General features: G+C 49.8%; 1 protein-coding gene across 1 annotated transcript; it reads left to right on the top strand.

Annotated features, from left to right (window-relative positions):
• Positions 1–2,119: 2,119 nt before the first annotated feature.
• On the top strand, positions 2,120–10,233 carry LY89DRAFT_697744 (putative E3 ubiquitin-protein ligase hula; the record flags this gene model as incomplete). Its single annotated transcript, XM_018216928.1, has 10 exons — positions 2,120–3,937; positions 5,913–5,960; positions 6,015–6,271; positions 6,403–6,490; positions 7,289–7,359; positions 7,437–7,471; positions 7,705–7,810; positions 7,863–7,996; positions 8,733–10,077; positions 10,134–10,233. 10 exons carry the CDS (start codon positions 2,120–2,122, stop codon positions 10,231–10,233), a joined length of 4,002 nt encoding a protein of 1,333 aa, XP_018069990.1.
• Between the last annotated feature and the right edge of the window lie 197 nt (positions 10,234–10,430).

Below are 10,430 nucleotides of genomic sequence, written 5' to 3'. Positions count from 1 at the left end.
TCATCGCACGTTAAAAGCTGCGCAAGGGTGTGGACCTTGGGCTAGGATGGATGGTCTCAGGTTCTGGCCGTTGACTGGAGCCGCTCTGCATGCGTGCATGGGTGAATAAACATGTGCAAGTACCTGAAAAAAGAAGGAAATGTATGTATCTATGCCTCGAATACTGTAAGAGGCTCGCTTGGTGATTCGAATCGTCGACTTGAGCTGACATGCATACTTGCTCGCAGCGAGAAGAGGCGAGACTCCAGACTCGTAGACAAGAGGAGAGAGTGGGTAGGATGGAGGACCGGACTCCGGATACGATGCACCAGGAACAGACGGCAATATCGATGCATTCTCATCGACCCTCGAGAATGAATACGAAGGAACGAATACAGTACAATAATGAATAAATGGCCTGTCAGCCCTCTAAGGTAGGTACGGGTACAAAAATTAGATAGGCATCTGATGTCTGATCTGGCAGCAAGCAGCGTGTGGAACATATCGAATGCCTGAGTCTTATTGGCCTTCCCCACGCCCGTGTCAGCAGATGCTTGAATCTTGATAGCTGGACACTTTTCTTTGTTTGATCTATCTCCAAACGTCCTAACTTTTGTCTTCGTCCTCCAGTTATACCCTATCGAACAGGAGATCCGGGCACTGAGAGGTATTTGGCTGAGTGAGTGCGGTTGTGGAAGTGAGGTGATTATTCGTTGGGTCGGGGTAGTAACCATGCTGTGAGCATGAAATGCAAATGCAATGGGCCAGGGCAGAAGTGCAAATCGCATGCGGGATGGAATCAGAGATCCACTATTATTTTACTTACTCACTCACTCAGTCAGTTCCAGAGGGCGAAGGAGGAACACGGCAGGCCGGATTCTCGCCCACGCCCTGGACCACCACTAAATTGGAATAAACGCACCCACCAGAACGTCCAACAACCGAGCCTTGAACCTGCCTCGCCCCGGCAGCCAATCATGGATGTTACACGCCCGATGCTCTATTCTACTTACAGTAAACTGCACGCCCTGGCATCTTTCGGGGGTTAGCGCTTTACCTTTATGCACCCTGGCAGCATTCCTTGCACTAAATTTGTGCACCTTGCAAGCAACCCTGCAAGTGTGGATCATTGCAAGCCACAAGCCACAAACCAGGATCTGAAGTTCCCAGGTGGAGCAACTCACCCAAGCCAAGCCAAGCCCAAGCATCGCTCAAGCCAAGCACCTCTTCCACCTTCCATCCATCACACCCGCCAGAGAAAAGGAGGTAGTTGCGACCGTGTCGCCCGCCCGCAGAACACCACCAGCCAGCCAGCCTGTCCCGCCCAGCCAGCCCTGCCTTGCCTGGCCCTGCACTGGACTGCACTGTTGATTTCCCCATCACCACCAAATCCCCTTCCCTTTCCCTCCTCCTCCTCCTCCTCCTCCTTCATACCACTACAACATCAATCACCCAACATACCACGACCCTTTTCGTGACGACTTCTCTCCGCCTGTTTCCCCTTTTTAATATCGCGGTCGCCTTCCTTCTTCACCTCTTCGCATCGGATTATCCACTCTTGTAATCACGGCCCTTTCGTCGCCCTTTTCTTCACTTGATTCTCCGTTCCAGGTCTTCGTCATCACTCCTTGCGCGCCAAAACATCAGCGTCTCGTCGGTCGCCCAACCACAACAACTTACTTCTCGTACCTTCCCGCGCCACCACGGCAAATACGTCTTGATCGCACTTCTTGCACCAGACCACTTCTTCACAACGCGCCTTTTAATTCACGACTTTCTTGTACAAACTTTTTATCACGACTGTTGGATTGTTGGGCGGGTCTTTTTCTTTTCGGGAGCCGATCGTTTTTAAAGGGGTCTCTCGTATCGACGTCAGCGAAACCCTCCGATCTCACTAGCCAATATCGCCTTCTTTGCGACAACACCACCACACCACGTCCTGCGCAACTCATGATCGCAAGATAAGACTCATCCTCCATTACTTGTCTGCCTGACCACCTCGACTATTAAAGCGCCCGGTCGCGCCTCGCAGCAACGCTCGTCAAGGCGACAACTTGTCCTGCGGATGTTCCGATCATTTTCTTGGATTTCCGAATCCAGGGGCTGCGATAAGGTGGTAGATGGAGTGGTAGGCCACAAGATGGCGCCTGCCACATCGCCCGTCGTGGAGATTCCGGTCGAGTCGGTCGCAAAGCGGAAGAGAGTCGACGAGGACGTGACGGACTCGGCGCATGGAAATTCTCAGGATTTGAAGCGGAGGAAGGCCAACACGGTCGTAGATGGACGCATATCTGTCCCCAACCCGGTGACTGCTGTTCAGGCTGGAGTGAGTGAAAGACAGGAACCGGTGACTGTGGATCCGAGTAGGATACATGATGCTATCGAGTCACAGTTCAGCCTGGAAATTCTCTTGAAGCACAACGAGTTACGTCTGATCAACCAAGAGCTCGCCAAATGTCAAGTCGCATTGGAGCAGCTTCGTCGTTGTCACTTGATTTCTTATCCTGTCTCTCAAACGGCTTCTGAGTCGATGATCAATATCAGCAACGGGGTGGGTCCAGTCCTGGCTCAAAAGGACAAAGTTCCGCAATGGGCTGCACCTTATGGTGTCACTGATGGCCCATACTCGAGACATTATGCCAAGTGGCTCATTCCCGATTCCAGCTTCGACGGTTCACAGGGCGAGTGGCAACGAAGTCTCGACGAATCACGTGCCGGTAAATCAGTACCGGAGGGTCGTTCTACGAGGTACAGCATCGCTGAAGGAGCCATGCCTGCCAGCAAATCTAGATCTCAAAGGGGCTCTACCGCGCAAAAATTTCAAGCTCTATCTAGCGGCTATCCGCCACCAAAAGAGAAGGCTGGGCCTTGTATTCTCAAGCGTGGAGATGGTCAGTGGGTTAAGCTTGTCTGTCCTGAGTGTCACCGTGACAACTTTTCCAGTACTCAGGGCTTCATCAACCATTGTCGTATTGCACACAAGATCGAATTCAAGAGCCACGAAGAAGCTGCCGTTGCAAGTGGGCAGCCGATTGAGATCGATGAAGTGGGAGGCATTGTTGGCGAGGAGAAGAGTCCAACGACTATCAACAATCTTGTACATCCAATGATCCGAAGTGCTCCACCAGACCGAGCAGCGTATGCTGCACTGTTATCTCGCATCGAAGCTTCTACCAAATTGTTCGAACAAGGCAAGCTTCCTGGTGTCACTTCGATACCAACAAGTGCGGCCTCGACGCTAGTCACCCCAAGTCGCAGCTTTGTTCCTTCATCTGTCACACCTCATCTTTCCGAGCTCATGCGCAGTAAGGGCTTTGGTGGGAATCTGAACGACATCGTTGGTGAAGCTAAGCAAAAGATTGACCTAGATGATATGTCATCACACGATGAAGACTCTGGTGCTGAAACAGACATCACTGTCCCTCCTCGTCTTGATGGTGCAAACTCACCGCTTCCAGTAATGCGGATGCCGGCACGAGCTGGCATGTCACCCGCACCCATTGGTCGACCTGGTAGCAGCAAAGGTGTTGATGGTAGAAATGCTCGACAACCTGCTCTAAGTGGCATCTCGCCTCGGTTATCTTATGCAACTCCGGTCATCAATACCATTTCAACTACAAACAATGCTACGCCTTCACGTCTAGCTGAGACTCCTTTGGACCATCACCATATGGTTGATGTGGATGTGGAAATGCTTGATGGACCTTCACTCATTGATTTGAGCCCGAACACCATTGCAAGCAACAACGCACCAAGTTTGGTCAGTGATGATGGCGAGTACGATGAAGGTGATGATGCAGAGAGTGCTAGCTCTGGTGAGGAAGACGATGATAGCGTCGCCGAGATTCAGTTTGAGGATGATGGAGAAAAGGTGGTTCCTAGGACCGTCCTCAGGAATCGGTCGGGAAGCGGGAGTGATGCGATGCGATTGAGGAAAGAGGACAAACACGTCACTTTTGTCAGCCCAGTAAAGGATGTCACAAGAGAGAGGAGAGGGCGGAAGATTTAAGGCTCAGCTCTGAGTCTGTTACGAAAAATGCCGAAGAATTCTCTCAGCGATGTTTATTTTGGCGCAAAGCGCTGTTGTTGCATACGAAGCGTTAGAAACCCTTCTCTTCGTTAGAATTGTTGTATGATAGAAATATTACTCTTCATGAATCCGTACATTCACACGTGCATACAAACTATTTAGAATGTCCAGTCATGAAGCTATCACGTCCCAGTACCCTCATAATTACCCATTTGTGACTCCTGACTTGAGACTTGTAGCATCTCATCATTGCCAAGCTCCACTCCCACTCTGAAAGCCGACTTCCTCTTCATCCAAAGTACCTTTCTGCTTCTTCAACTCCCGTCTCAAATCCTCGTTCTCAGTCTCCAGCTGCTCAATCCTCAAGTTCAACCCATCCATCTGCTCCTCAGCACCAACGCTAAATTCCTCAATGATCTTAAAGAAGCGCCAGAGACGAAGGATAACGACTAGAGAAGCGACTTCTTCGAGAACGCCATGAAGCAGGACGTCGGTTATGAAGCCAGCTACAATAACAGCCGCGTCGAAGCAGTGGAATTTGGACTTGAAGTAACTGGTGCGGGTTAACATGATTTTCACTCCAACATCTAATTTCACTAAATAAGAGAGGATAGGATAAAAGAGAGAAGAAAATCAACAAACCTCCACCCAAAAGCCCAAACGCTCAGAATCAATTCCACCATGAACAAGCAACTAAACACCAACCCGGCAATCGACAGCCCCTCGCGGACGTCGTTCCAGTACGGGCCGGCGAAGTCGCCCTCGTCGCATTGGTACAGGTTGATGATGATGTCGGCGAAGATGCCGAGGAGGTCGAAGGACACCAGCGAGAGCACGGTGTAGTGCTGCGCGGGCGAGGAGAGGAAGGTCTTCACCGACAGGCGGCAGTAGCGGTATGCGGAGCGGATGGGTGCGCGACGGGTTTTGGAGTCGGAGGGGTAGGTGTTTGTGTTGTTGTTGTTGTTGGATTGGGAGGAGGAGGATTCGCCCAGGAGGGGTTGCGAGTCGGAGGAGGAGGAGGGCATTGTTCGTGGTGGTGGGGTAGGTAGCTGGAGAGAAGAGATAGATGGGAGTTTGAGAATGAGTAGATGAGAGGATCGGTTTTGAATCAGAGATGCCCGCGTGAGAGACTGCTCTCTTATGTGTGAAGTGAGGGCGCAAAGAGCGGGTTGAACGTGGGAGAGAAGGCTTGATGGCGCACGTACTCTTATCAGCGCTGAGACTGGTTGACGGTGCCAGTGATAGAGAGGAGAGGAAAACCTGCTTGCTTTTGCCTTGATTTGTACACACTTGTGCAAATAATCGTACGGTCAATGCTCTGCGGGGGATATCAATTGATCCAATGCGTGAGGATATATGTTCTTGCCAAGATGGATATGTTTTTTTGATGGAGATCAGCCTTGGTGGTGGGATGCATTGAGCTTGTGTCTTGGCATGAGATTCGAAATGACGGAAGCTTTCTGCAGCCTCGCGTCTTCGTTCGCCGAAGCGGTACGATGATGCTTGCTTGCACGTTGAAGATAATTTTTTATGAACAACATATTGTAGAACATTTAGTTTGTCGAGCAGTTGAAGCAGAAAGGTACGATATCTATAATCTATTTTCTATATCATTGAGGGTTAATAGAGGAAGTTTCCTTTATTGGTGCACTTGTGTATCCCTTGACAGCTAAGATCGTTGTTGTCCGATGGGGAAGCTACGAGGCTTCGGATTCACTGTTGAAGATATTTACGCAGCTTGAATTCGAGTTGATTGACGAGGCTGCGCTAACGAACATATATAGCGGGCTTCGTCCGGTCTTCTTCCACTTCCGTGCATCAACTTCTTTTGTTCTTGCATTGAGCAAGCTTCGACCGCATTATTCTTCGATCATCGTTCATCATGGCCGACACGGAGCCTAAGGTGGTGGAAGATGTTATGGAGCAACAAGAAGAGGAGGGCAACGATGAGGTACATTGCGCTTGCGTACATGGACTCGTGTTTGTTACTGACATTGACGTATAGGAGGAGATTTCCGCAATGAAGAGACGGGTTGCAGAGATGGAAGAGGAGGCAGCCAAGCTGAGAGAGATGCAAGCCGATATCGACCAACAAAAGAACGAGATGCAGGATGGCAAGGAGGACATCGATTCAAGAAGCATCTTCGTCGGCAACGTAGACTACTCTGCGTCGCCGGAGGAGATTCAGGCTCACTTCCAGAGCTGTGGTTCCATCAACCGTGTCACCATCCTGCTGGACAAGTTCACTGGCCATCCCAAGGGGTTCGTTCACGATTTCTCCGTCCGCGATTGTCCCATTATATGATAATGTTGCTTCTTTGGTTTGGGGTTGAAAGAATCTTTTATGATCAACGCTACCTGGCAAGAGATGGATGCTAATCTAGGATATGCAGGTATGCGTATGTGGAGTTCTCTGAACCAAGCCTCGTCGCTCAAGCTCTTGTCTTGAACGAGAGTGTCTTTCACGGACGTAACCTCAAGGTTTGACATCCTCTTTTGTCTATTGTTTCTATACTGACATTTCACTCCTTCAGGTGGTCCCGAAGCGTACGAATGTCCCTGGTATGAACCGTGGTCGTGGCAGAGGTGGCAGAGGTGGAGGACGAGGCTACATGGGACGAGGTGGTTTCTCTCCCCGAGGTGGCGGATATCGTGGCGGATACAGAGGCAATCGTGGACGAGGATATACCCCATACTAGAAGGAAAGATGATATGACGATGCAATTAGAGGGTTCTCGAGCAGCGAGGCATGGCATTGGAAAGCAAAAAAGTAGCAAATGCGTTGAGTTTCTTCTTCAAAAATGGTGGGGAATCTGGTCTCCGAGTTTATGGGGATGGACCTATTCATGAATTACCTAGAGAATGGGCGTTAATGGAGCACGTGCGTCGTCATTGAAGCTTTCTGGGCTCCAATGTGAATGTTTGACGTGAATCATTGTATTATATGAAGAACTTGTGCGAGTTGAAGGTGTGTCATACGTATTGTAAGATTTGGGTTAGCAGAAAATATTGTTCCAAAGGTTGCGGGACAATATAAATAGAAAAAGTGTGCCTTTTTTCCTAGGCACAGCGGGGTTCTGAGGTGCCTCGTTATGACTTCTGCGGCGTCGAACCCTTCTTCGAAACGTCCTGCTGATGCGAGATCCCAAAGCTCGATATCACGACCTCGACTGAATAATCAGTCAACGGAAGGGCAAAATTACCTGACCAATTTTTTTGTCAGACCTTGTGGTTGGGAGGCGCCTACCGTTCGTTGCTTGCGCTGCTGCACAGCCCCAGTTTCTGCGCTTCGAAAGTGACGACCACTCTTCCTTCCGTCGCCCGCCCAGGATCCCAGGAACCTCCCATCAGTTCTGCCATTACACCTCACGAGCTTCTTCATTGACGTTCAGCTGAACGTCGCCGCCAATTTTGGCGTATCTTGAAGATGTCGAGCAGTAGAGTGGATTCGAGTCTGCCAGCGTAAGTTTGCTCCTTTGGTCAACAGGTACCACGATCATGACTGACAGCCCTTCTAGGCAGCCTAATCTGCGATTAACCAGTACGATAGCTTCAATTCCACATCTATACAGGGTGCATATACTGATAGATAATAGTCATTGCCGCCGATGGACTCTACAAGCGTGATGTATTCAGTATGTATTATACCAGACGTCAACGTCAACATCAACAACCCATGCTGATAGCTTCCCCAGGATTTCCAGATCCCTTTGCAGTGGCGACGCTCGGTGGAGAGCAGACCAAGACGACGACCGTCATCAAGCGGACCTTGAACCCATACTGGAATGAGAGCTTTGATCTGTGAGCATAAGCTTGATGTTGCATGGAGCACCCAGACTAATACGATATACAGCCGTGCCAACGAAGATAGCATCCTAGCAGTCCAGATCTTTGATCAAAAGAAGTTCAAGAAGAAGGATCAAGGTTTTCTCGGCGTCATCAATGTTCGAGTTGGAGATGTAGTCGACTTCTCGTCTGGGCAGGACCGTGAGTGATATATTGCTTTTTGATTCGTTGGCTGCCACTGACAAGCCATGATTCACAGAGATGCTCACCCGAGACCTGAAGAAGTCCACTGATAACCTGGTCGTTCATGGAAAGCTTATCATCAACCTATCTACGAATCTATCAGAGCCTCCAAGAACAAACCTAGCTCCTGCCAATAATCCGAATGGAAGTCGACCATCGTTGAGTACCCCACAAGCTTCGACCACCTCTTTCCCGGGAACATCCACTCCATCTCACACATCAGCGCCGTCTGGTGTCTTGATGGCAAATGGTGCAATGTCAACCGGCCCGACCCCAGGCCACGCCCCCGCTGCCGGCAGCGCAGGCTCAGCGGGTGTGAATGGTCAGACAAATGGTACCGGTGGCCCCAGACAGGGTGGAACTTTCGGATCTTTCGAAGACGCACAAGGAAGACTGCCTACTGGATGGGAGAGACGGGAAGACAATCTGGGACGAACCTATTACGTGGATCATAATACAAGGTCTACGAGCTGGAATCGGCCCTCTGCTTCTGGTACCACCGAAACACAACGCAATGAACGAGATGCGAATACCCAGGTTGAGAGACAAAGACATCAAAACCGAACTTTGCCTGAAGATAGAACCGGTGCGAACTCGCCGAACCTGCAGCAAGCACAAGCAGCTGCAGCAGCTGGTGGAACTACGGCCAATGCTGCCACCATGATGGCTACCGGCGCCACAACTGCCGGAACAGGAGAACTGCCACCTTTATGGGAACAGAGACATACTCCCGAAGGTCGACCATATTTCGTGGATCACAACACTCGAACTACTACCTGGGTAGATCCAAGACGGCAGCAGTATATCCGGATGTATGGTGGACAAAATGCCAACAATACTATCCAGCAACAGCCAGTATCTCAGCTGGGTCCCTTGCCCAGTGGTTGGGAAATGCGACTCACAAATACAGCACGTGTATACTTTGTGGACCATAACACAAAGACAACCACTTGGGACGATCCTCGATTGCCATCATCCTTGGACCAGAACGTACCACAATACAAGCGTGACTTCCGACGCAAGCTCATCTACTTCAGATCTCAGCCTGCGCTCCGTATTCTCTCTGGCCAATGCCACGTCAAGGTTCGAAGATCCCATATCTTCGAAGACTCGTATGCCGAGATCATGCGTCAATCTGCTACAGATTTGAAGAAGCGACTAATGATCAAGTTCGATGGCGAAGATGGTCTCGATTATGGTGGTCTTTCCAGAGAGTTCTTTTTCTTATTGTCCCATGAGATGTTCAATCCTTTCTACTGCCTATTCGAATACTCCGCCCACGACAATTACACGCTTCAGATCAACCCTCACTCTGGTATCAACCCTGAGCATCTTAACTATTTCAAGTTCATTGGCCGTGTTGTTGGCCTGGCTATCTTCCATCGACGTTTCCTTGACGCATTTTTCATCGGGGCTCTATACAAGATGATGCTTAATAAGGCGGTTGCTTTGTCCGACATGGAAGGTGTTGATGCGGATTTCCACCGCAGTCTTCAATGGATGCTCGATAATCCTATCGAGGGTGTTCTGGACCAGACCTTCTCCACAGAAGACGAGAGATTCGGCCAGACTAATGTCGAGGACTTGAAACCTGGTGGACGAGACATTGAGGTCACAGATGCCAACAAGAAGGAGTATGTTGACCTTATGGTGAAGTGGAGAATCCAGAAGCGTATCGACGAACAGTTCCAAGCCTTCATCAATGGTTTCCATGAGCTGATCCCGGCTGAACTTGTCAACGTCTTCGATGAGCGTGAATTGGAGCTCTTGATTGGTGGTATTGCGGAGATCGATGTCGAGGACTGGAAGAAGCACACGGATTACAGAGGATACACCGAATCGGACGAGGTCATCAAATTCTTCTGGCAGACAATTAGAAGTTGGGACGGAGAACAGAAGTCACGTCTACTTCAGTTCGCAACGGGAACGTCTCGTATTCCGGTCAACGGTTTCAAAGATCTTCAAGGAAGTGATGGACCCAGACGATTTACAATCGAGAAAGCTGGAGAAGTGAATAATTTGCCGAAGTCTCACACATGGTACGTGGCACCGCTATCTAGTTCTTTCTGTCTTGCCACTCACTAACACTTTTAAGTTTCAACCGACTCGACTTACCGCCTTACAAGAGTCTCGAAGCATTACAAACGAAATTGACGATGGCAGTAGAGGAGACGATGGGTTTCGGGCAGGAGTGATTGCTTGGGTTGTATTTCCTTTTCGAGTTCCGGTGTTTTCATCATACAGAAGTTGGGAAGGCCTCCCTCCCACGAACTTGGAGGGCCTTTTCGGAGCGTTTGGGGTTGCATAGTCATCATGATCGATATACAAATCGAAAAGCCTCACCTGTATTCAGAAATCGCCAGAAGAAATATCGTCATGTCTTGATTAACGT

The sequence above is a fragment of the Mollisia scopiformis genome (genome assembly GCF_001500285.1).
Source record: "Mollisia scopiformis unplaced genomic scaffold LY89scaffold_14, whole genome shotgun sequence".
Classification (NCBI taxonomy): domain Eukaryota; kingdom Fungi; phylum Ascomycota; class Leotiomycetes; order Helotiales; family Mollisiaceae; genus Mollisia; species Mollisia scopiformis.
The sequence above is the reverse complement of the archived record's forward strand: the minus strand, read 5'-3'. Positions and strand labels throughout refer to the sequence as shown.